Source organism: Grampus griseus, assembly GCF_964374135.1.
Source record: "Grampus griseus genome assembly, chromosome: 7".
Classification (NCBI taxonomy): Eukaryota; Metazoa; Chordata; class Mammalia; order Artiodactyla; family Delphinidae; genus Grampus; species Grampus griseus.
Genome location: NC_139001.1, coordinates 43,121,322 through 43,148,355, shown reverse-complemented (window position 1 = coordinate 43,148,355; position 27,034 = coordinate 43,121,322). Strand labels below are relative to the sequence as shown.

The window sequence follows — 27,034 nt, the reverse complement described above, 5'->3', positions numbered from 1 at the left end:
TGCTCAGTGCAGCAAGGTGCTTTCAGCATGACAGGGAGACAGGAACTAAATGCCCAGGGAAGCAGCAGATTCACAAGGACTGGGGCAAATGCTCCGAAAGTGCACGGAAAATGGCATTCAGTGCCACTACTTAAATTCTCTCTCCACCTCCCACCTCCCAATCTCACAGCACACTTTGTTAGCCATTCGTTAGAGAAATGCACATAGGACGCATTCCACTGAGTACTCTGGCCTTTTCCCTGTCATACTGGAATGGTCTCAGCCAGAGTAACTCATACCGTAGTGGTTTCACAACCGTCTGCCTGCTGGGTAGCTCCCACCACCCCATCAATGAAAGGCATGAATCAATGCCATGGCAACTTCAAAAAACTGCTGAACCCTAATCACCAGGACGGTCTGTATTAGGATTAGTAAAGTCATGATAAAAAAGCCTTGGTACTAGTATAACTCTGACTCATTCACTGTTTGGTTGTCTCAGATATCTAATAGGTATCTCGGTCCTATTGAAAACAAAGCTGCTGATTTTCCCATCAACCCATTCTTCTCCAAAACCTATTGTGCCCTGCAAAAGCCTTACTCCTGTCCCTTCCCTGTCTTCCCCAGCTCAGTAAACAGTATCTCTAAGAAACACAAGTCACAAATCAGACTCACCCTCTACTCTTGGCTCCTTCTCACTCTCACATCTGATCCTTCAGTATAAGACCTACTGGTACCACATCCAGAACATAACGGAATCTGTCCACTTCTTCCCACCTCCACTGACTGCACCTCTACCTCAGGCACTTCCCCTCCGCTCCTTCAGTCTGCTGCAAGAGCCCACTGTCTTCTGCTTCCTTCCCTGCCCCAGCACCCCAGAGGTGTCCCTGACCCTGATCTAAAGAAACAACCTGACACTCCACTACTGTCCACACAGTATCCTGCTTTACTATCTTCATAGCAACAATCACTATCTGAAAAGATTTTGTTTTGTGTTGTCTCCCTCCCTCACTAGGATGACTTCCATTAGATTGGGGTCCTTTCAAAATCTCTACATCTGTTTTCCCCCACTTCTTGGGGCTAAAAAATCAGAGGGCTAGTCACCATTGCCCTGAAACAGGGCCTCAGTAGTACATGTTGGATGAATGAATGAGTTTTTATTTCTTTATTATCCTTTGTGTTCAATTAGGAAAAAAGTACCTGATTGAATCTCTGGGCATTTTCCAAGATCTTTCTTTCCTCCTTCAGACAGTTACAGATGATCATAGACATCTGTATTGTGTCTTCCTGAAAATTAACCTAGACAATGGGTTGTTAGAATAAAAATAAATTAAATTTCAGAATGTTTAAACCATTGTGTATTATACATTGAAATGAGTTTGTTCATATCCATTAAGAAACCTCACCCTAGTCAGCTCTGCCCACCATCAGTCCCTCCCATCAGGAAACTTACACAAGCCTCTTAGATGGCTCATCCACCAGAGGGCAGACAGCAGAAGCAAGAAGAACTACAATCCTGCAGCCTATGGAACAAAAACCACATTCACAGAAAGACAGACAAGATGAAAAGGCAGAGGGCTATGTACCAGATGAAGGAACAAGATAAAACCCCAGAAAAACAACTAAATGAAATGGAGATAGGCAACCTTCCAGAAAAAGAATTCAGAATAATGATAGTGAAGATGATCCAGGACCTCGGAAAAAGAATGGAGGCAAAGATTGAGAAGATGCAAGAAATATTTAACAAAGATCTAGAAGAATTAAAGAACAAACAAACAGAGAGGAACAATACAATAACTGAAATGAAAACTACACCAGAAGGAATCAATAGGAGAATAACTGAGGCAGAAGAACGCATAAGTGACCTGGAAGACAGAATGGTGGAATTCACTGCTGCAGAACAGAATAAAGAAAAAAGAATGAAAAGAAATGAAGACAGCCTGAGAGACCTCTGGGACAACATTAAATGCAACAACATTCGCATTATAGGGGTCCCAGAAGGAGAAGAGAGAGAGAAATGACCAGAGAAAACATTTGAACAGATTATAGCCAAAAACTTCCCTAACATGGGAAAGGAAATAGCCACCCAAGTCCAGGAAGCACAGAGTCCCATACAGGATAAACCCAAGGAGAAACATGCTGAGACACATAGTAATCAAGTTGGCAAAAATTAAAGACAAAGAAAAATTATTGAAAGCAGCAAGGGAAAAACAACAAATAACATACGAGGGAACTCCCATAAGGTTAACAGCTGATTTCTCAGCAGAAACTCTACAAGCCAGAAGGGAGTGGCATGATATACGTAAAGTGATGAAAGGGAAGAACCTACAACCAAGATTACTCTACCCAGCAAGGATCTCATTCAGATTCAATGGAGAAATCAAAAGCTTTACAGAGAAACAAAAGCTAAGAGAATTCAGCACTACCAAACCAGCTCTACAACAAACGCTAAAGGAACTTCTCTAAGTGGGATACAACAGAAGAAAAGGACCTACCAAAACAAACCCAAAACAATTCATAAAATGGTCATAGGAACATACATATCGATAATTACCTTAAATGTGAATGGATTAAATGCTCCAACCAAAAGACACAGGCTCGCTGGATGGATACAAAAACAAGACCCATATATATGCTGTCTACAAGAGACCCACTTCAGACCTAGGGACACATACAGACTGAAAGTGAGGGGATGGAAAAACGGATTCCATGCAAACGGAAATCACAAGAAAGCTGGAGTAGCTATACTCATATCAGATAAAATAGACTTTAAAATAAAGAATGTTACAAGAGACAAGGAAGGACACTACATAATGATTAAGGGATCAATCCAAGAAGAAGATATAACAATTATAAATATATATGCACCCAACACAGGAGCACCTCAATACATAAGGCAACTGCTAACAGCTATAAAAGAGGAAATCAACAGTAACACAATAACAGTGGGGGACTTTAACACCTCACTTACACCAATGGACAGATCATCCAAAATGAAAATAAATAAGGAAACAGAAACTTTAAATGACACAACAGACCAGATAGATTTAATTGATATTTATAGGACATTCCATCCAAAAACCGCAGATTACAGTTTGTTCTCAAGTGTGCATGGAACATTCTCCAGGATAGATCACATCTTGGGTCACAAATCAAGCCTCACTAAATTTAAGAAAACTGAAATCATATCAAGCATCTTTTCTGACCACAACGTTATGAGATTAGAAATGAATTACAGTGAAAAAACTGTAAAAAATACAAACACATGGAGGCTAAACAGTATGGTACTATATAACCAAGAGATCACTGAAGAAATCAAAGAGGAAATCAAAAAATACCTAGAGACAAATGACAATGAAAACATGATGATCCAAAACCTATGGGATGCAGCAAAAGCAGTTCTAAGAGGTAAGTTTATAGCTATACAAGCCTACCTCAAGAAACAACAAACATCTCAAATAAACAATCTAACCTTACACCTAAAGGAACTAGAGAAAGAAGAACAAACAAAACCCATAGTTAGCAGAAGGAAAGAAATCATTAAGATCAGAGCAGAAATAAATGAAATAAAACAAAGAAAACAATAGCAAAGATCAATAAAACTAAAAGCTGGTTCTTTGAGAAGGTAAACAAAACTGATAAACCATTAGCCAGACTCATCAAGAAAAAGAGGGAGAGGACTCAAATCAATAAAATTAGAAATGAAAAATGAGAAGTTACAACAGACACCTCAGAAATACAAACCATCCTAAGAGACTACTACAAGCTCTATGCCAGTAAAATGGATAACCTGCAAGAAATGCACAAATTCTTAGAAAGGTATAACCTTCCAAGACTGAACCAAGAAGAAACAGAAAATATGAACAGACCAATCACAAGTAATGAAGTTGAAACTGTGATTAAAGATCTTCCAACAAACAAAAGTCCAGGACCAGATGGCTTCACAGGTGAATTCCATCAAACATTTAGACAAGAGTTAACACCCATCCTTCTCAAACTCTTCCAAAAAACTGCAGAGGAAGGAACACTCCCAAACTCATTCTATGAGGCCACCATCACCCTGATACCAAAACCAGACAAAGATACTACAAAAAGAAAATTACAGACCAATATCACTGATGAATATAGATGCAAAAATCCTCAACAAAATACTAGCAAACAGAATCCAACAGCACAGTAAAAGGATCATACACCATGATCAAGTGGGATTTATCCCAGGGATGTAAGGATTTTTAAATATATGCAAATCAATCAATGTGATACACCATATTAACAAACTGAAGAATAAAAACCATATGATGATCTCAATAGATGCAGAAAAAGCTTTTGACAAAATTCAACACCGATTTATGATAAAAAACTCTCCAGGGCTTCCCTGGTGGCGCAGTGGTTGAGAGTCCGCCTGCCGATGCAGGGGACACGGGTTCGTGCCCCAGTCCGGGAAGATCCCACATGCCACGGAGCGGCTGGGCCCGTGAGCCATGGCCGCTGAGCCTGCACATCCGGAGCCTGTGCTCCGCAACGGGAGAGGCCACGGCAGTGAGAGGCCCACGTACTGCAAAAAACAAACAAACAAAAAAAAACTCTCCAGAAAGTGGGCATAGAGGAAACCGACCTCAACATAATAAAGGCCATATATGACAAACACACAGCAAACATCATTCTCAATGGTGAAAAACTGAAAGCATTTCCTCTAAGATCAGGAACAAGACAAGGAGGTCCACTCTCACCGCTATTATTCAACATAGTTTTGGAAGCCCTAGCCACAGCAATCAGAGGAGAAAAAGAAATAAAAGGAATAGAAATTGGAAAAGAAGAAGTAACACTGTCACTGTTTGCAAATGACATGATACTATACATAAAGAATCGTAAAGATGCCACCAGAAAACTACTAGAGCTAATCAATTAATTTGGTAAAGTTGCAGGATACAAAATTAATGCACAGAAATCTCTTGCATTCCTATACACTAATGATGAAAAATCTGAAGGAAACACTCCCATTTACCATTGCAGCAAAAAGAATAAAATACCTAGGAATATACCTACCTAGGGAGACAAAAGACCTGTATGCAGAAAACTATAAGATACTGATGAAAGAAATTAAAGATGATACAAACAGATGGAGAGATATTCCATGTTCTTGGATTGGAAGAATATTGTGAAAATGACTCTACTACCCAAAGCAATCTACAGATACAATGCAATCCCTATCAAATTACCAATGGCATTTTTTTACAGAACTAGAACAAAAAATCTTAAAATTTGTATGGAGACACAAAAGACTCCAAATAGCTAAAGCAGTCTTGAGGGAAAAAAGCGGAGCTGGAGGAATCAGACTCCCTGACTTCAGACTATACTACAAAGCTACAGTAATGAAGATAATATGGTACTGGCACAAAAACAGAAATATAGATCAATAGAACAGGACAGAAAGCCCAGATATAAACCCACACACCTATGGTCAACTAATCTATGATAAAGGAGGCAAGGATATACAATGGAGAAAAGACAGTCTCTTCAATGAGTGGTGATGGGAAAACTGGACAGTTACATGTAAAAGAATGAAATTAGAACCCTCCCTAACACAATACACAAAAATAAACTCAAAATGGATTCGAGACCTAAATGTAAGACTGGACACTATAAAACTCTTAGAGGAAAACATAGGAAGAACACTCTTTGACATAAATCACAGCAAGATCTTTTTTGATTCACCTCCTAGAGTAATGGAAATAAAAACAAAAATAAACAAATGGGACCTAATGAAACTTAAAAGCTATTGCACAGCAAAGGAAACCATAAACAAGACGAAAAGACAACCCTCAGAATGGGAGAAAATATTTGCAAACGAATCAACGGACAAAGGATTAATCTCCAAAATATATAAACAGCTCACGCAGCTCAATATTAAAGAAATAAACAAGCCAATCCAGAAATGGGCAGAAGACCTAAATAGACATTTCTCCAAAGAAGACATACAGATGGCCAAGAAACACATGAAAAGCTGCTCAACATCACTAATTATTAGAGAAATGCAAATCAAAACTACAATGAGGTATTACCTCATACCAGTTAGAATGGGCATCATCAGAAAATCTACAAACAACAGAGGGTGTAGAGAAAAGGGAACCCTCTTGCACTGTTGGTGGGAATACAAATTGATACAGTCACTATGGAGAACAGTATGGAGGTTCCTTAAAAAACTAAAAATAGAATTACCATATGATCCAGCAATCCCACTACTGGGCACATACCCAGAGAAAACCATATTACAAAAAGACACATGCACCCCAATGTTCATTGCAGCACTATTTACAATAGCCAGGTCATGGAAGCAACCTAAATGCCCATCGACAGACGAATGGATAAAGAAGATGTGGTACACATATACAATGGAACACTCAGCCAGGAAAAGAAACGAAATTGGGTCATTTGTAGAGATGTGGATGAATCTAGAGACTGTCATACAGAGTGAAGTAAGTCAGAAAGAGAAAAACAAATATCGTATATTAACGCATGCATGTGGAACCCAGAAAAATGGTACAGATGAACCGGTTTGCAGGGCAGAAGTTGAGACACAGATGTAGAGAACAAACGTATGGACACCAAGGGGGTAAAGCTGCGGGGGGGTGGGGATGGTGGTGTGATGAACTGGGTGATTGGGATTGACATGTATACACCGATGTGTATAAAACTGATGACTAATTAGAACCTGCTGTATAAAAAAATAAAATTCAAAACTTCAAAAAAAAAAGAATGCAATCTCCCCTTTAACCAACATGTACTAGTTTATTATATACTTTTATGCTCTGCAGTGAGTTGGTACATTTCCAAAGGCAGTGACTATGCTTTAATTATCTTTAGTAGTGAAAGGAAATAGCTGCATATATGACAATGTGGAGTCTTTAAGTTTTATGTACTTACTGAGTTCAATAAAATAAATACCAGCTTTAAAGGAAAAAAAAGAAAAGGAAAGCTCATCCTGAACTTATTAAGTTCTACATAAGCTATTTTTTTTTTTTTTTGTGGTACGCGGGACTCTCACTGTTGTGGCCTCTCCCGTTGCGGAGCACAGGCTCCGGATGCGCAGGCTCAGCGGCCATGACTCATGGGCCCAGCTGCTCCGCGGCATGTGGGGTCTTCCCGAACGGGGGCACGAACCTGTGTCCCCTGCATCGGCAGGCGGACTCTCAACCACTGCGCCACCAGGGAAGCCCCACTTGTTTTTTTAATCAAGAAATAATTTAGGTACCTGCGCTTAATTGGACAGTTAAAGCAGCTTTTGTCATAGTTCTTAAAAAGAATAGTTTGATTTTATCAGAAATAGCTTATGTAGGGCTTCCCTGGTGGCGCAGTGGTGGAGAGTCTGCTGCCGATGCAGGGGACACGGGTTCGTGCCCCGGTCCGGGAAGATCCTACATGCCGCGGAGCGGCTGGGCCCATGAGTCATGGCCGCTGAGCCTGCGCATCCGGAGCCTGTGCTCCGCAACGGGAGAGGCCACAACAGTGAGAGGTCCGCATACCGCAAAAAAAAAAAAAAAAAAAAAAAAAATCAACGGCTTTTAATAAGACAAGATCATAGCATTGAATTTCTCTCAGAATTACTTACGTCTAAGTGATAACCTTCAGCCTGAATACTCCTTATGTGTTTACAAAATGAATTGATATTTTACTTCTGCTATAAAATATTAGCTACATAACGGTAGTTTATTTATAGTGTCTGTACTTTTCTAAATACCAGTGAGTTTGTGCTCAATAGTATTTGCTGAATGAAAAAAATTCTTACGTAAACATGGAAACATTTCAACTTAAACGCAAAAACCATGTCATACCTGAAGATTACGCTTGCTTTTCCTTATGTTATGCTGCAACAAAAAATTATTCTCCAAAGAAAAGCGACTGTATTGATCATCCAGCTGCGACAGGAGGTCGTGAAAACGGATGGTAGCAAATGAAACATCATTGGCGGCATGCTCCCTAGGAGATACAAAATTACACATTTCGTTTAGATACTACTTTAAAACGACAAAATAAACACTGCTTTCCATGTTGAAATGACTAAAAATAATTTAAAGTGTTTTCTTGGGTTTTATTTCCTTCTTTTGAAACTGCCATTGCTATTAGCAGCAGTTTGTACAATATTTTTATTATATACAATTAGCATGAAAAATTCGGGCTTCCCTGGTGGCGCAGTGGTTGAGAGTCCGCCTGCCAATGCAGGGGATGCGGGTTCGTGCCCCGGTCCGGGAGGATCCCACATGCCGCGGAGCAGCTGGGCCCGTGAGCCATGGCCGCTGAGCCTGCGCGTCCGGAGCCTGTGCTCCGCAACGGGAGAGACCACAGCAGTGGGAGGCCTGCGTACCGCAAAAAAAAAAAAAAAAAAATTCTAGCACTCCAAGACTGTGCACCAAACTGTTAATGGCGATTATCTCTGGAGGCAAAAAATCAACAGGGGCCTTCACTTTCTACATCAAATACTTTCATAACATTTGAAATATTTGCAATGAGCAAACAATAAATCGTAAAATAGAACATATACCAGTTTTAAGAGATATTTCCTTAATTTTTTTTTACTTTCTTCATAGTTCTAATCAGTGTTCTACCAAAACTTGGCTTTAATTATTCCTTTTAACTTACTTCTTTCTATAACCTGGATCCTAACTTGGAAATAATTGGTGTCAGCATTATCTAACTTGTGCAAAGCATTTAGAAGGATGTATAATTAAATCGACAAATACATAAAATTAATGACTAATGCATTTAGCTTTCTAGAGACACATGCCATTTTTCAAGGCAACACTCTTTTCTGAAACAGGTAATCCCAATGGCTACTGATGAGATTCATCTTCCAGTCAACGTAGTTCCAAGCCACTTAATCAACAAGTTATTTTAAAAGTGTAGAAAAACTCCTTCTTCTGTCAAGTGAGTTTTCCTTACCAGTCTTGCTTTTCTAGCCACTGTGCCAGATACTGTCTGATTTCCATGGGAAAACTGTCGTCATAGAGCTGGTGAACCTGCTCCAGGAATTTGGAGTCGAGCTGCTGAAGCTCATACCACTGGGACATCCTATAGGGAAACAGAATACAGATCACAAATGGAAGCCCACAGCTCCAAAAAAAGCCTGTCTAGCATTGTGCTTCTTCTAAATATCTTGCTTAATTAAAAACATAATTTGTCTTTGAAATATACTTTTAAAATGGTGCCTATGTTTCAAAGCCTGTTTTTTAATTGAGTTTTGGGTCAAAGTTTTTTTCTTCTCCAAAAAACACATCTTCAGGTCTTTGCTCAAATGCCAGCATCTCAAAGAAGCCTCTTCTGGCCACCTTATTTAAATTGACACCACCTCTCACCTTGGAAAACACTATCCCTCCTCCCTGATGTATTCTTGTCTATCGCACTTACCACCATCTGACCTACCACATATTTTTTTTATTTTGATTAGTGTCTGTTTTCCCCGCATGAAGGGAAGGATTTGGGAGTGGGGGGGGGGGGTTGTTCACCGCTGTATCTTCAGAACAGTGCTGGGCATACAGTAGGTGTTCATACGCCTTTAAAATGAATCTGCACTTTTATCAAATAAATCAATGGAAAACACTACTTAGATTTGCTTTAGGACAAATCGTAAGAACTCTCCCTGAAATTGCTCTTATAAATTATAGAACATTTGTAATTTAACCCAAAGAATTTTAAATTGGTGTTTTATATTTTATGATTCACGTGATTAAAATGAATTATTTTTGATATATATCTTCTTTTTTTTTTTTGGCCACACTGCATGGCATGCAGGATCTTAGTTCCCCAACCTGGGATCAAAACCGTGAACCCTGCAGTGGAATCGAAGAGTCCTAGCTACTGGACCGCCAGGGAATTCCCAGGTTATATATCTTTTAAAAGAGATATATTTTCCTCTTTGCCTACTGCAAACAATAAGTCTGCACAAAAATTCTTAAGCCTAAGTAATAATTTTTAAAGACTGAAACAACATTGTTAAATGTAATCTGAAAGGATAAGATAATGCTATTTCTTTGGACAACAGCAAGTCAACTTTTACATAGCAGTTCTGAAGATTAAAAATTAAAATACCTGATTTAAGTCCGAACATCCATTAGGAAAATGAAAAGCCTCTCTTCACCATAGCGTAAATTAGGATTTACATCAGCGCACAGCTGACAACGTTCAGAGTAGATATATGTGAATCTTGTCCTACCAGCCCTGAGGAAGAGGTCTGGATTTTCAAGCAGAGCGTGGAAAAGCGTATGCATGCTCGCTGGCAAGCATACCTGTGCAGGCATGAAGTCATGTCTACTCCACAAATCTCCTTCCAAAGGAAGGTAAGGATGTGGTGAGGCTACAAAGCTAGTCACCATCACAAATACCAGTACGAATGGACCCAAGTCCACACCTTTACTACACTTGCTGTAGCAATTTGATTTTTCACTTTGAATTTATTTCACCTGAGTGGAAGACTAAATCTTTGGCGCTCTCCCTCCCTACTAGGTGTCTAATAAGGATATGCCTAAAGCAAATATGCTGGCCAGAGTGTCAACCAGCGGGGACTGCAACACCTCTTTTTAGGTGAGTGACCTCAAGTGACTCACTTCCCTCTCAACAGGGTGACTGTTTAAGACTGAACGACCTAATACAGATACAGCACCTGGCACAAAGCAGGCGATCAATAAATCCATGCCAACAAATCCAGAATCCATTCCCTCTTCTCACAAAACTTGTTACCAGCACAGGGAGTGGCAAGACCAACCCCCAGTCACCTGACTTCTTCCTCTCCAGTCCCAAGACCTCCAACCACCTTGCCTCCAACACTCTTTCCCAATCTGGCCTTCTGCTGCACATGGGTTTTGACCACATCATTCTCTAGTTCAAAATTGCTACAGTTTGCCCATTACCAGGTTGATTTCCACTCTGACCCTATTTTCATCCATTAACAAAGCAACCCAGTCACCAAATTACCTACTTTTTTTTCTGCACTGCTCCAGCTGTCACTCACCCTTGAAAACAGCTTTTCCACATTCTGCCTCTCTAAATTCTACCAGCATTCAAAGGTAGGTACGAATAGACCTTCTTCCATAAGCTCTCTGAGACTCACCCAGAAACAATTAAGCTTTCATTAACGTGCGCCTCATTGCATTTTTATCTCTATTAGAGCATCAGTCCCTGTCTTCCTTAAAAAGCTCTATGATGTCTCCCCTGCAGCATGTAAGCTTCAGAGTTGCTGGGACTGTCTTTTCTTTAAACATCGTCTGCACTGTGGACAGTGTCCTGCACATATTATGTACTCAATAGTAGTCTGTTGAATTGAAATCTAGTAGATTTCAGATTGAATTAGAAAGTAAAGGGCAAACCATATTATGGTCCAACAAGTTTGAGTCCTGCGTTAAACCGCAAACTGGATTGTGCTGGAGGCTCGTCTTATTTCTATCCCATTAAAAACAAACTATCCAGCTTATACAAACAACATTTAAAGCGTAATCACACACCTGTTTTTCTTCCCCCAAACTCTTTGGTACTAGTCAGAATTTGTTTTAAAGACTAATTATATTATTTAGGGGTCTGCAGGAACTAATTATCACTTTTACATTCCAGGAGCACATTAAGCTCTTTTATCCTTAAATACAGACATATAATTAAGTTCCAAAGTCACATATTCATTCGTTTCCGTGAACATTTTACTAACCTGTCACCTTGTGCCCCAGCGAAGGGCTGGGGATTCAACACAAGCAGCAGCTACACACAGCACGTCAGATGCCAAGACTGCTGGGTTTGCATGCACAGGGTGCGAGCGTATAACGGCTCTCTGGGGGTGGCACACGGCAAATGAAAACTTTCTGCGGAGAGAAGAAAACATGACTCTGGTGGAAGGGGCGGAAAAGAGAGAAAAATGAGGGTAAATGCAGTATTTTCGGCGGGGGAGGGGCGCAGGATTCTATTTCACAAGACATTTTTTTTTTTACTACCAGAGCACAACTGGCTGGGGCAACCATGCCATCACCGAAAACACCACCTGGGATACGCGTTCTTTCCCGGATAACGGATATACCTGTCAGCACTTTAAAGCCCGCCCTCGCCGGGTATCCGGCAACTGGGGCCCGACGACTGCGGTCCAGGAACGTCCCACCCCGGCACCCGGAACCTCACGCCCACTCACTCTGCGCTCCGGATCCGGCAGAGGTGGGCGAGGGCGCGGCCGTGCTGCCTCTCCCGGGCGCGCCGGGTCTCCTCTGCTCTTTCTGGGGTCTGACCGGCGTCGACCCGGGTGCGACTATGTCTCGCCACAAACTCAGCGCAGCAAAGCGAAAGTACCACCGAGAGAAATGGTAGTGCCAGACGCCCCGCCTCCTTCCACTCCCGCCAATCACCGGGTTGCTGCCGCTCTCGGCCAATCGGACGCGGCTGTTCCGAGCTCGCGCCGCCTCCCCCCCAGGGCTACTGCTCTGCCAGCCCGCTGGGTCTTTCCTTAGAATTTGGGGAGGGCCTCCAACGGGAAGAGGTGAAGCTCAGCTCTGTGTTGCAAGTTGCGGGTTATGTTTACACATGTTTTAGAGAACAACTAAAAGGAAGTTATGTGTTTGCAGAGGCCCAAACTTGGAGATCCTTATATCAGCCCCAAACCTGAGAATTCGAGGCAGAGGACACAGGTGGAGACGTTGTCATTCTAGATGCTCGGCTTAGCAGCTGACCTCCATGTTGCTAAACCCAGGGGACGCTTTTCTGTCCTCACCTTACTTGACCACTCAGAAACCTGCGCAGTTGACACCACCCTTTAACACTTCTTCCTGGGCCATGATGCCGACACACTTTGCTTGCTTCTTCCTACCTCCCTGCTATCCTTTCTCCATCCTCTGCTCCTCCTCTGCCACCAAACCGTTCAATGTTAAGTGTGGTCAGTGTCCGGATCTTGGTCTACTTTACCTACAGTTCTCAGGCTGTCCTGTGATGACCTCATCCACAGCTTCAATGTCCTTCTAGATATGTAGAACTTCTACACGCGTACCCTGTCCACACATCTCTGAGCTCCACACCCACGTGTACAGCCCACACTTGACTCTCCACTTGGTTGTCTGGTAAGCTCGAAAAACTAGTTGTGTTCAGAACCAACTCATCATCTTTCTCCTGAAAGCTGCCCTTTTTCTAGAACTGGTGCATGCCAGAAAACTAGGAGCCACCTTTGACATTGCCTTCTCACCTCCACCAGTCCTCAAGCCTTGTTGATGCTTCCACCTAAATATTTCTCAAGTCTCATTGCTTCTTGCCATCTCCCACACCATCCCTCCTTTTCTCTCATTTGGATCCTCGCAGTAGATTCCCCAAATGGCTGCCTCACTTCAGTTCTTAACTCCCGTTTAATCCATATTCCCTACAGCAGTTTGAGTGGTTTGTCTTTTAATTGCAAAGCAGATCAAGTGTTTGCCAACCTGAAAATCCTCTGATGGCTTTTCTTATAAAATCCAAATTTCTTAATGTAACCTATAAAGCCCTGGTTTCCCCATCACTTTCTTTAACCCCATCTTATGCCACTCTTTCCTTACTTCAGCATTTTTGTTCTTCCAATAAGACAAGCTCTTTCCACACACTCAGGGCCTTCTCACTGGTAGTTCTCCATCTGGAAAGCCCCTTGAGCCAAGGGGCCCCAAGTTCTTTGCGGGCTAACTCACCTTTTATGTCTTAGCTAAAATCTAAGCTGAAATGTCACTTCCCCAGGTAGGCATCCCTGAGGCCAGCCTTGACTAGATCTTCTTGGAATGCGTGCACAGAAAATCAATTGGTTCCTCTAAGTAGGTGGGACTTGAATCAAGCCTAGAATAATAAGGCAATTTTGGGTAGGAAAAGGCTCTAAATAATTTCCCAGAGGTATGCTTATATGTGTATCTATTATCGTTTTTTCCCTTCTCACATCTATATGCTCCTTCCTCTTGTCACATATTCACCCTCACAAAGCCGGTACTGATAGCAATGACCCTTGGTACCAGAGTAGCAGCCTTCTGTGAAAAAAGATGCCAGGACACCAAAAAAAGTCCTTCCCCTTCTACTAACTCCCTGTACTAAGGGCCCAGACAATGTCTGAGAAAAGCTCTACGAAAGGTAGATAATATGTTAAACATATTTTTTTCTGGTACTGTAAAATTTGCACAGAGACTAGCTTCAGTATTGACAGGGAAATTAAATTATCTTAACAGCTGCAAATAGGATGTTTCTCTTTGGCTCTCCACATTCTGATTGTCATCAAGTTCTGTGGATGCTTCCTTCCCTAATGCCTTTATCTGCCTTAGTTTTCCCATCATTGATAATACCCCACTGTAGGCCTTCATCAGTTCAGAACTGGAATGCTACAGTAGATGCCAGTTACACTACCTTTTTCTGTCCCTTCCCCCTCGACTGTATTTGCCGCATTAAATTCTCTAAAACACCTTATTTATATAGTCATTCCCTGCTCAAAAGTCTTGACAACTCTCATTGCATTTATGATAAACACAAACTTTGCCTGCTAGTCTGGACCCTCTACAGAATGCCCCTAACATGTTCCAGGGTGGTGAGTTACTTCTTATAATTTTCTTTACTTTTCTTCTTTTCTTTTTTTTTTAAATGTCTATTACGAGCAGTATTACATTCGTAGACCAAACACCATTAGGAGCACCTTTTTTAGTCCTGTACTTTCAGAAGAGCAGCCCAGGCCCGCCCAGGATGAGGTACACTCGGGGAGGTGCAGTCTGTCAGGCTGTTTGATAAGTTTCCAAAATAGCTGGCCCCGCGCGTGGCGGGAGGGACGCGGCTGCTCAGAAGAGCCGCCCCACGTGCTTTCGGGGAAATAGTCTGGGAGCGAGAAGAAGCAGGATTGACAAGAAACCGAAAAGCGAAAGTAGAGGAGGGAGCAGTACGCAGGCGCGGGCCCGGGGCTTTCCAGCTGACCGCCCGCCCAGCCGCCGGTTCCCTCCCACAGCCTCTGCGAGGGCGGGATCCGCACGCTCGCCCGAGCCCGGCGTAGCTGGCCGGCGCCCTCCCTACGCAAGTCCGAGAATAGTGGCCCGGAACACGATGAAAGGCAGCGGCGGGGACCTGGGTGCCTCTTAACTTTGGAGGGAGGACTGGGGACGTTTTTAATTGCTTGATGTGCTGGAAACCTTTCTCATTCTCTTCCATCTTTTCTTTCTTCCCGTGGCCGGGAGACGTCCCTTTTTCCCCCTCACTTCTGTATCTACACAATCTGCACGCATGCTAACTCAGATCTCATTAGTTATTCTAGTTCTAACCCTCACCCAGCTGGCCTGACTGCCCTTAATCCAGAGATAAGAGTGGAAGGTTGGCTGTTTCTTCAGCTGTCTTTTTCTAGATCTGCAGATGGGACTTTTCTCCTTTTTCTGGCGTCTTTTCGTCGCTCCCACTTCCCACCCCCAATCCCTACCTTCTCGCTCATGGTGATTATACTAGAGGGAGTGGGGAAAAAGTATAATGGAGACGAATAATTTAGTCACCGGACCATGATTTTGAAAGTTCGGCAGGACCAGAGAAAATCATTTTGGCCCCACTTGCTATGTGTGTTACTTACTGAATGGTTCTAGGAGGCATGGACAGCGTTTCTTTGGGCTGTGCTCAACCATTCTGTAAAAGGCTCTATCTACTTAAGGTGACCTGGGGACCAACCTAAGACCTCCAGTGTGTGATGGGCCCCACCTTACTGGACCACAGCTTCTGGCCTCATGACAGTGAGCACCAGTCCCCAGGGCTGCAAGGGCACTTTACATAATTCCCAGAATGCAAAGGGGCATCTACTTTCCCGTTAGGAGAGGACAGGACGCGCTATATAATTTGCAGGCCCAGTGCAAAATGAAAACAGGAGGCCCCTTATTCAAACTTATTAAGAATTTCAAGAAGGCAAAGGCAGAGCACTAAACCAAGTGTGGAGCCTCTGACTGTTCTGCCCTTTACAGATGCACACATTGCATACCCATGAGGTCCCTAGTAGGGGAATTGGAGGGAGGGGAGAGTTCTTCTATAGAAACCTTGTTACATGTTTACTTAAAACAAATGAAAACTTAGATATAATGAAGAAATGAAGTATAACACCACTCTTTCCTAAAGCATTTGCAATAAAATCCAGAGCCTTCCACTCTCCCAGCAGAGCCCTACACCATCTGATCTTGTCTCCCTCTCCTACACATCTTGTCCCACTCTCTCCATGCTCTTCTACACTCCCCACCCTGTGGACTCTTTCTGTTCCTCAAGTACCCCCAGCTTTTACCTGCCTGGGTTCTATGCATGTGTATGTTCTTCCTTTAGGATGCTGTGTTCCCAGCTGTGGCATGGACTTGCTTCTTCTCATTCTTTAGGTCTCAGCTCAAAGGTCATCTCCTCAGAGAGACCTTCAATGACCATTTCTTCCAGTTACTCTTTGTCACATTTATATTCTTCATAGCACTTACTAAATCTGTCCTTTATTATGTGCTTGTCTGTTTTTATCTCTCCTCACAACAGGAGGAACTTTGTGCTGTGTTACAGCCTGTCTCATCTCAGGTTCCACAAGAGAACTAAGCCTAATGCCCGGGGCATCTGTGTGTTAATTACCTTCTCTCCTGTTTATCTAGAATGGCACTATGTACCATCCTTGGGAGAACTGAGAAAATAGTCAAGCAAATCACTTTCTGTGTTTTGTGGTTCAGATAGGAAACCCCGGTTGAAAAAGGCAATGCCTGATACATAGTCTCAAAAATATTTTTGAATGAATAACCCTGGGATAAGGTATCAGAGGTCAAATCAACCATTCAGACCTCAGCACAGGCTCTAGCCTATTGAGCTAGAATTGAGGGGGAGGACGAATAAGAACAGGTGTATTCCAAAAAACTTCAGTGAGAGCACCATTCCTCCACACGCCTCCAACCTTTCCCCCATCTCCACCCTGTCTGGAGGGCCCCTAGGGTTCTTTCGATCTGCAGCAGCCAGTGAGACACCTCAGTGGATGACTGTCCAGCCTAAGTAAGAGAGAGTTGTGTGGGACTTTTACCAGGGGCGGGAGTAATAAAGGCAATGAGTTTAATCACGGGGAATTAAGGGGAAATTTCAGGAACACTTGATTCATCTGTGGGTGGACAGATGCCTGGGATGCTACGCACACATGAGAAAGCTAAATTAAAGGGAAGTGAGAGCTAACGGACAGTCTAATTCCAGAGCATGTCTATAGTGTTTGGATGTCATAAGTGAGGTGAAGTAGAGGAAACGTCGTATGGTTTTTGAGCAATAGCGAGTGTGTTTCGGTTAATCAGTTTGAAGTAAAATATCGGGGACTGTTCCACAATTTTAGAGTTTGGAGGGTTATAAAGGGAATTCTAGCCTTGTCTTGCAGGCAGATCAAGGAGCAAAGGAAAGAAAGGAACTAACTACTGTCCTGTATGTCCTTTAGTTCAAACACTAGATCATTAACTAGTATTTATTAAGAGGCAGACTGTGCTAGATTTTAGGGATATAACTGTGAACAAGGGCTTCTTTGTCCCTGTACCTACAGAGCTTGCTTAGAGTCTAATGAAGACGGATGACACGCATTTATAACCAAGGTGATAAGAGCGGTGCTGGGTAATGTAGAGGATATGGAGGAGGCATGACGTGACCTGAGCCCCACACATGTGCGCGTGTGTGTGTGTGTGTGTGTGTGTGTTGGGCAGGAAGGCTTTCCAGAGCCTGAAGGATGTGTGAATGTTATTGAGGTGAGAGGGTAGGTGGGCTGGGGTTGGAGACCTGAGAGGATACAGCAGAGGGAGGCAAGAGTGAGCATGGGCCGTGAAAGAAACTGAAAGTAGTTCAGTCTTGGAGGAAGACAAGCTATTGTTGGGGAGAAGAGTTGAGAAATGAGTTGAAGACTAAATAATATATGACTTGGGAAAGATCTGTTGAGAATTAGAGTCTTCATGCAGAGGTGGGATTCTTAACTACGTTTTGTGCCATGGACCCCTTCGGCAGTCTGATGAACCTATGAGCTCTTTCAAAGATTAATTTTTTTTGTTGAATAAACTAAAATGCATAAGATTAAATAGGAAACCAATTACATTGAAATACAGAGATCAAAATAGTAAAACCAACTTTGTGATCGAGTAATATAAGTGCTTCTTCATTAATGGCATTAAGTAAGATCTAGCAGTGGGTCGGATGAATGCAATTTCAAAGTCATGCTTAGCATAAGCAATATTTTGAGATAAGTGTACCAACTGTAATGTGACAAAAACGTGGTGTGGTTTACGGTTTGTTACCTTTATTCCTAATTGAAGGAAACTCTAAGTTTCAGTTAGAAGTTTGTGAAAATAAAGCTTTAACTTCTGCCGTTCAAACTCATGACTCTCCAGAATTCTGTCCACATACCCCAGCTGAAGAGGGCCAATCCACAGCACCATGAGCCCTTTGAAGATTTTAAGCAGGGAGTAAAATGATCCCATTTATTTTAAATAGAGCCTTCTGTCTACATAAGAGGCCACATGGAATAGTTTGCTGTATTTACTCTAAGGATATTGTGGAGAATGTCCTTCATCATGTTTTCATAGTGTCCTCTTTGTGAGGACGCTGGTGGAAATGTTCTATGTCTTACAGTGGTGGTTACACAACTGTATGGGTTTGTTGGAAAAGGATGAATTTTATTATGTGTAAATTATGCTTCAATAAGCCAGACTTTTAGAAGTGCAGTCAAATCAATCAATGTTCACGGTCAACTTGAAAAAAAGGAAAACTTGTCTGTCAGAAATTGGAATGTGTGCACAGCGAGACCAGTTTGCCCAGTTCGGACTATAATTTCCTGCTGTTGGAACACAGCACTAGGATGCTTTGACCCCTGATTCTCTTCCTGCTACTGCAGGGAGTACATGGGCCTCCTGAACCATTTGAGGTACAGAAAACTCCCTCAGCTTTGCCACAAGTATCCTCCCCGTTCCTGGTTCTTTGGGGAGCCTTTCTTGTTACCTTACGACTTTGAGGAAATCCACTGGCAGCTGCCTTCTTTCACCACTTATTCCAGATAAAGACATTGGTATTCAGTACAATTGGTCAAAGTGAGTCTTTACATTAAAAAGAATTTGAAAAGGAATTAGCAAAATGGGCATCTGTGATTGGTCTTGGATGGTTGGAGGGAGAAGTGAAAAGGTGATTAATATTTTGAAAATAAATTTCCATTTTGCTTCATTAAATGCTGCTTATTTGCTATTAGTTGGCAGAAAAAAAATATTCTGGGGTAGGATTTGGTGGAAATGTGGTCTAAATTCCCTTCCCATCGTATTTCCATCTCATGCAGCACACCTTATCCTGATCTAAACAGGTATCCCCCAAGAATCTCCTGACAAAATCCCATTACCCCCACAAAGATGGTTTCTGGAATGCAAGACTCACACCGCTGGAAATAACTCTTTACCCTGGGATCAAGAACTTGATTTTGATTTTCTGAATCTAAATAAAAAATAGCCGCTTACTGAACTCTTACTCTTACTGAGGCCTCTGCCTCTATTATAGGGAGTAAACTACAAATGTCCTTGTACTGTCTACCTCCAAATAACAAAGATGGCTGTGATCACATATATGAAACCTTGACATTCTTCTGCCAGGCTCTATATTTACAAGCTTTTCAAAATTCTTCTGAAATAAGTGAGAGTCCATCATACTTTTCATATTTTCCAGGGAATAAAAAGCTTCTGCAGGATTTCCCTGGTGGCACAGTGGTTAAGAATCCACCTGCCAATGCAGGGGACATGGGTTCGAGCCCTGGTCCAGGAAGATCCCACATGCTGTGGAGCAACTAAGCCTGTGCACCACAACTACAGAGCCTGCACTCTAGAGCTCGCAGGCCACAACTACTGAGCCCACGTGCCTAGAGCCCGTGCTCCGCAACAAGAGAAGCCACCGCAGTGAGAAGCCCGCACACCCGGACAAAGAGCAGCCCCCGCTTGACGCAACTAGAGAAAACCCACGCGCAACGAAGACCCAACACAGCCAAAAATAAAAAAATAAAAATAAAAAAAGCTTCTGCAACATTTTTTGGTATCTAAATCCAATTGTTTATGAGTATTTGCTGGGAGGAAATTACCTCCTTAAACCAAGTTTAAAATTATTGCTTCTGCTGCCAATTCATATATTTGAATTTCAAGAAAATTGGGCTGATGAAGAGAAGTGGAGACTGGGAAAATGCACCTTGAGTTAGCCTGTGGTCCTACATTGAACAGACACCTTCACCCAAAGAATACTGTCAAGAGCTTGCAAAGGAGTAAGGGAATTGGCCTTGGGACAGGTGCAGAGTTTGTCCCATAGGAACAATCTAGGATCATGTGGGTGGGTATAAAGGATGAGATGGATAGGATGGAATCTCTCTAAGGGAGAAGGCAGGTTACATTAAAAGCTTTTTTTTTTTTTTCTTTGAAATCTTTTCCATCAAACATTAGCTTCTCCTTGTTTGACCTACCTGGAAGATGGGAAATGGATTAAAGAAGTTAGTGAGGAACACCTCACAGGGGACTGCCATCTCTGACTCTGCAGTCAGGGCTTACCTTGGACACCAGCCTCAGGACATTTTGTGGCTGGTCATGGCAGATGCCTCAGCATCATGACTTCCTCACCTGGCTCAGCAGCTTCTCTAGGGCCTGGAGACATGGAGAGCTCCCCAGGGCTTGGGCACTGGGAGATCCCACACTATTACTAAGGGCAGCAGCTGTTCAATGGCACCACTAAGCATTCAGTCCGGGCAAGGGAAGGATCAAAGTAGACCTGCAGCCCGTATACATGCATTGCCATTCGGTGAACCACCTCCCCTCCTGCATCACCAGGGATGGAACTTCTCATCCTAAATTCCTTTCCCCTGGCTCAGGTTGGATTCATGGGACCAGAGACTCTTAGAGCTGGAAAGGACCATAGCCCACCTAGCCTAACCTCTTCTAGAGAGGAAGAACACACAAGCCAGGGATCAAATCACTCACCCAAGGCCAGTGTTGTTATCTTCCTCCAGGTCCTCATTTCATGAGATTTTTACCCATGTGTCTGCTTTTAGCGCGGTTTGCCTGAGGTACCACCAGGAATGACTCTGGATCTCTCTCCCTAATAGGAGAGGTGTCCCTGGCTGTGGTACCAGCAGCTGTGAATTCTGAAGTTAGGACAATGTTGACATAGCAACCAAGAGGCTTCCTAATTCACCCCTGGACACACACCGTGTGAATTGCTGCTGTTAATGCCCTGTCATTACTTCCATCTTGTATCTAGTGTGATGACTCTTACTTGCTAGAACTCAGGACATTAGCTTATTAGGCTTTTCCATCAGGCCATCCTGATGGTTTTTGAGTAATGTACGTGTGACTTTGTTATTTTTGACCTGTTGTGAAATCTTAACACTTAAACCTGCTAGAGCCAAAATCATAAGTAACACAAGAGAAACAGAATCAGAAATGAAACAAATACATACAAATGAGTCTTTTGTTAATATTATATTAACATTGGTTTCTTAAAGTGTTTTATCTGAAGCTTTGGTTTTTAGCATTTCAATCATGACATTCCCATTTGGGGGTGTCATACCAGTGAGAGGAAAGCTTCGAACTTAACCATTTCCTGGAAATCGGTATATACAAAGCTGAAGAAACAAGATGTGATTGTTGGCAAAGATCAGTCTTTAAACTTTTTCATTTGCTTCCTTCTTTTGAGTGTCAAGAGCTTATCGTGTCATTCAGCAGAATAGGGAGACTTCATCTAAAATTGGAAAATGAAAATGACCTTTGAGCAAACTATTGTTTTGCAAGTAAGTCACCATTTCTTAGGTAAACATTCTCTTGTCTACTAAATACATACTTTACTTCATAATCTTTCTACCAATTAACTACTAAGTACAGTACTTACAAAAGTAACTAAGGTTGATCAATCTAAAATAAAACGCAACTTTAAAATAAATAAAAACGATTTTAAGGAGGCCTATTCATCCCATAAAAACGTAATGAAGAAATGGGTGTAAAATGTAGCAAAAGTCCTCTTACAACTAAATGATTTAAGGACAATTAACATTGGAATAAGTTTTTCTATCCCTGGAAATCTTCAAGAGAAGGACTAAAAACCACTTGATTTACAGCCAGACACTAATCTCTTGGAGCTCAGGGTCCCTCCAAGAATCTATTATTCTGATGTACATGCATCCTAATGTAATTGGGGTTTTGAACTGTTTGACAATATTGGGGAATAATACTAGATAGAATGCATCCTAAAGCACATAGTAGCATATAAGATTATGACTCAGTTCTCAAAAGAGTATTATTATACTGCTATTGATTGTTGTTCATATACTACTTGAAGAAGCTCCCAGGATAGAACCAATAATCAAGAAAAATTGGAATTTGTGGTGCTTGAATTGCTAAAATAAAATATTAAACTAGATTTGCATATAATGACATATAAGTATTGTCTGCTACAGTGGGGAGAGTGGTGGAGATTGGTGGGGCTGATGGTGGAAGTAGGGATGAAGTGTACTTGAGTAGGAGGATACAGAGATATTTTGCCCTTGGATGGCTTTTGATGGAAAGACCTCAAAGCAGTTCAAGTCAGTGTAGGTATCTGCTTCCAATGCCCCTAACATCAGCAACACGCAGCACCATACAGACGTACACCCCTTGTGTTATGCTCATGGATTTGTTCCAACAAATGTGTTTTCTCACTGCAGATCTTCACCCCTCGTTGATTCACACACCACCTTCGCTTCCTCAGAAATGCCCTTGACAGCAATGGAAAGAAAGGGGACATACCGCAGTTTCAATTGTTGTGGGACTCAGGTTTTCTCTCAGCACTGCGTACACACTTGGTGACATGGGAAGAAGGTCTGTTGGAGAATGTGTCTCCGTTGAATCACTTCGGCTTAAAGAGATCACAGGGTAAATATGGAAAGGGATTAAAAATAATAGCTTGTAGTGACTTACTGTGTTAGGAACTGTTAGGGCTCAGGGCAGGCCACTCCAAAATGTGCCTCAGTGGCATATCGATTATTTTGAATTAAATGACTTAAGTTACTTAAGAAAGAACCAACGCAGGAGGGACACTCTGACCCTCCTCTTTGCCTCCCTGAAAGCAGGAAATAAATCTCTTCCGTGAGAGGTGCCCTCCTTGCATCTGGAGGTGGAAGAACATCCTTCTTGCCAGAGACAGGGGATTCATTCGGGGCTGAGAAGCCTGTACAAATGAACCTTGTTACTTCTTTAATTTAATACCTCAGGCCCAAACTCTGTTTAGATTCTTCACGACTTAAGCACCCAAAGCCTAAGTATCTTTTTCCTGTCGATTCCTCACAAATTTATTGACCTTTTGCCCAAAAAAGAATAAAAGCTGCCTGTTTTGGCCATTTCTTCAGTCATTTCTATGAGACTTCTATGCACACGACTTAAAATTTGTTCCTTTTATCCTGTTAATCTACCTTGTGTCAATTTTATTATTAGTCCAGCCATAAGAACTGGAAGGGGTAGAGGGGGAAATTTCCATCTCCCCAACAGAACTCATTTCTAGGACTTCATCTATTTGTGACACTGAGATCCCTAATTCATCATTTGAAATCAGAGCTTTCAGCCTGCTATGGAATATAAGGCATATAAAAGGGCAACTTTAGAATTCCTTCGTGATGGGCTTCGTGGTGCATCCTGAAGACTAGCTTTATGTGTTAAAGGTAATGGGACATTGAGCATTAAAATGCTTTATTCTCCGTTATATGTACCCTGCTCTACTCTTAAATTTCCAGCTTTTTTTGGATAAGTTCAATAAGAACTATTTTACATGTGACTAAGATTACTTACATTGTTGAGATGGGGATAAATACAGAAGGGACATAACCTTTGTCTCCCCTTTCTGTTGGTCTTGAAACTGGAAAAGAAAGGTATGTTGGGGAAAAATGTTATTATTATTGACAAAATTAGAAAAAAAGTCTAAAAAAGTATAAGTGATACTAAAAAGAAGAGATAATACAATTGTCTAGTGATTCACAAATTTTTTTAGTTGAATAGATGAAACAGCATTTTAGATGAGCATAAAATGTGCAAGAAGAGAGAAACAAACCTCTTGGCAGGCCTAACCTGACTTTACATATTAATGCTCTAAACTGTGTGAGAAAAATTGGGAATCAACTATATTACCTGTCTTCCATGTTACATTTAAGTTTAATTATAAGGACAGATTTATTCATGGATTGGGGATTTATAGTAACGCAATTCTTTTCATTAAAACTGACACCAATCATAATCTTATAATTACACAAAGTTTTGAGGCACAGACATCAGTGTTACTAAAAGCACTGCTGTGCTGTAGTAACAGTCATGTGCAAACCTCACCTTGGAAACCCCCCCAGATTTCTCTGGTATACTACGTTGAACTTGTGTGTGATCCAATAGTAAGGACCAACTGTAATTCTTCAGCTGTAATTTGTTGCATTGACATTTGTTATTTCATTCAGTCAGATGTAGTAACACTTAAAAGCCACAGGTTTTTGTGGTAGTTGTTGTCTTTTGTTTGCTTCAGAGGGGGATGAAGGAGGGTGGCAGAAAGTCACCACCTGTGAGTGACAGCTGTACGATATTCCACATGATGATGCTCATGTATTTAGTTGCTACAGATGAAATATTGTAATGGATTGTATATACTTCGATTTAAAGAAACAGAATAGTGAACTTATATTACAATTACATAGCTATTTCATGAATGTTCTTTTCATGTATTCAACAAATATTTACCAAATACCTGTTTTGGCCAGGTATCATTTTAGACCCTTAGGATACAACCAGAAAAGGCAGGTATGTCAAGACTTGTTATTGATAGGCTGCGAGGAAGGGTATGAAGCACAGACCCCCTTGTCCCCTCCCTGGTAAATGAACGATACTTTCTGAGTTGTGAGACTACAGTAAGTAAAAAATATAAAGCTTATCAACCCTGAGCTTCTTTTGTCAAAAACAGCCTTGCCTAACTTTTAACAGCTTTCTAATCATTACCTCCTCTTTCTTTTCCTCTCCCCAGGCATAGAGGTGAAGTTGGTGCCACTCCTATTAGAAAGGAGAAAACCGAAACTCTACCAGTGGCTGAGAGGCTCCCATGGCCCTGGTGAAGTCCGTCTACAGCTACTGATTACTAAGTGCTCTGCTAGCTGGACAGCCCCAGCTGTTCCTTTTCAGGAACTGCTGACACACCACTTCATTTCTAAGGCTTTGACCTCCACATACCTCTTAGATCTTATAACGATAAAAGTAAACATAAAGGGAAGAACTTCATTTACTTTACTCCAATCTGAGATTATTTTCCAAAATCTTAAGAAGCAAAGCAAACGGAAAGAACCTAACCTTCACATGGCTGGCAGCTGTAGTGTTTACCGAAGGCTTTGTCTTTGGGAATATCAGGATAGAGGTACTTCAGAGGGTTTTCAGGAATGTTTTCAGCCATAATAACCTTGTAGTCTCGAAGGATGTCAGCAAATGGCAGAGCAGACAACCGGCCTTTGTTGTAGGGCTCTACAGAGTGGAATCTCACTTCTCCTGGAAAAAGAGAAAACAGAGAGAATATTCAGGTTCCTGCAGGCATTCTTTGTGGCCATTCTTCCTACCCACGTTATCTTCATGTCACTTGTTGTAAAACAATGCCAGCCCTTCTCTGCATGTGGACAGTACAGATTGCCACGTGATACAGGACACCCACATAGGCTGTGAGAAATTCATGCTACCCTCCTCTGAAACAACTGTAACAACTAATATTCAAGCCCACTGAACACATAAAAGACAGAACAGCAAGCCACACACTTCTGAAGATGGAAAGACCAGTAACCAAACACAATACTAATTTCACATGAATACATAATAGTGAGCATGTACCATTTTCAGAATGGTCCACCCAAGTGAAAGTTATTCCTCCAAGGTGGCTTTCACTGAATCTTAACAAAAAGGTTCCCGGCATTTTATCCTTTAGCAAGAGTCGTTCCTTCTCTTTGCTAACAAAGCCCATGACATACCTAAAAATAGAACATGCATAGTTTTATCTGATCCAAGATTATAATTTATTGCATTTGCATTTATTGCTTTCACAAAGAACAGACCTGAATTTTTTGTGATATAATCAAAAGTCAGTAGTGCCTGAAATACTCTTATACAGATTAAAGTAAGTATTAATACTCTATAAAGTGTAAGAAACTGCAACTACTTTCCACACTATGACACTAGATATGCTTAAAAAGGAAAGAAAAGAAAAAGGGACTACTATAAATAATGCAGTTATGAACATTGGGGTGATGTGTCTTTTCAAATTAGAGTTTTTATCTTTTCTGGATATATGCCCAGGAGTGGGATTGCTGGATCATATGGTAACTCTTTTTTTTTTTAAAGAACCTCTGTACTGTTCTCCATAGTGGCTGCACCAATTTACATTCCTACCAATAGTGTACAAGGGTTCCCGTTTCTCCACACCCTCTCCAGCATTTATTATTAATGTTCATAGCAGCCCTATTTACAACAGGCAAGGTATGGAAGCAACCTAAGTGTCCATCAACTGATAATTGGCTTAAGAAGATGTAGTATATATACACAATGGAAGCTTAGCCATAAAAAAGAATGAAATATTGCCATTTGCAGCAACATAGATTGACCTAGAGGATATCATACTAAGTGAAGTCAGACAGAGAAAGACAAATATTATATGATATCACTAATATGTGGAATCTAAAAAATAATACGAATGAATTTATTTACAAAACAGAAACAGACTCTCAGACATAGAAAACAAACTAATGGTTACCAAAGGGGAATGGGGGTTGGAGGGAGGGATAAATTAGGATTTATGTTGGGATTAACATATACACACTACTGTATATAAAATAGATAACCAACAAGGACCTACTGTATAGCACAGGAAACTATACGCAATACTTTTTAATAACCTATAAGGTAAAAGGATCTAAAAAGGAATATATATATACACATATATATGTATATGTATGTATAACTGAATCACTGTGCTGTACACCTGAAACTAACACAATATTGTAAATCAACTATACTTCAATGTTTTTAAAAAGGGAAAAAAATTGACAGCATAAAAATAAGAA

At 41.4% G+C, this 27,034-nt stretch overlaps 2 protein-coding genes across 4 annotated transcripts in view; both read right to left on the bottom strand.

Annotated features, from left to right (window-relative positions):
* STAT1 (signal transducer and activator of transcription 1) overlaps window positions 1-12,299 on the bottom strand; it is a 41,642-nt gene extending 29,343 nt beyond the window's left edge. Inside the window, exons 1-5 of one of the 3 annotated variants that reach the window (XM_082658629.1) lie at window positions 12,029-12,299; window positions 11,666-11,816; window positions 8,914-9,042; window positions 7,809-7,953; window positions 1,177-1,275 (exon numbers count right to left, since the gene is read on the bottom strand). In XM_082658629.1, coding sequence (XP_082514755.1) covers window positions 1,177-1,275; window positions 7,809-7,953; window positions 8,914-9,041 — 372 coding nt within the window. In that variant the 5' untranslated portion in view covers window position 9,042; window positions 11,666-11,816; window positions 12,029-12,299. The remainder of the gene's footprint in view (window positions 1-1,176; window positions 1,276-7,808; window positions 7,954-8,913; window positions 9,043-11,665; window positions 11,817-12,028) is intronic. The other 2 variants (XM_082658628.1, XM_082658630.1) reach the window with 2 other exon arrangements.
* Window positions 12,300-21,476: 9,177 nt separating this feature from the next.
* Window positions 21,477-27,034, bottom strand: part of STAT4 (signal transducer and activator of transcription 4) — a 92,172-nt gene continuing 86,614 nt past the window's right edge. Inside the window, exons 19-23 of the mRNA XM_082657686.1 lie at window positions 25,809-25,945; window positions 25,284-25,475; window positions 23,754-23,820; window positions 22,719-22,827; window positions 21,477-21,678 (exon numbers count right to left, since the gene is read on the bottom strand). Of these exons, the coding sequence (XP_082513812.1) occupies window positions 21,652-21,678; window positions 22,719-22,827; window positions 23,754-23,820; window positions 25,284-25,475; window positions 25,809-25,945 (532 nt within the window). The 3' untranslated portion in view covers window positions 21,477-21,651. The remainder of the gene's footprint in view (window positions 21,679-22,718; window positions 22,828-23,753; window positions 23,821-25,283; window positions 25,476-25,808; window positions 25,946-27,034) is intronic.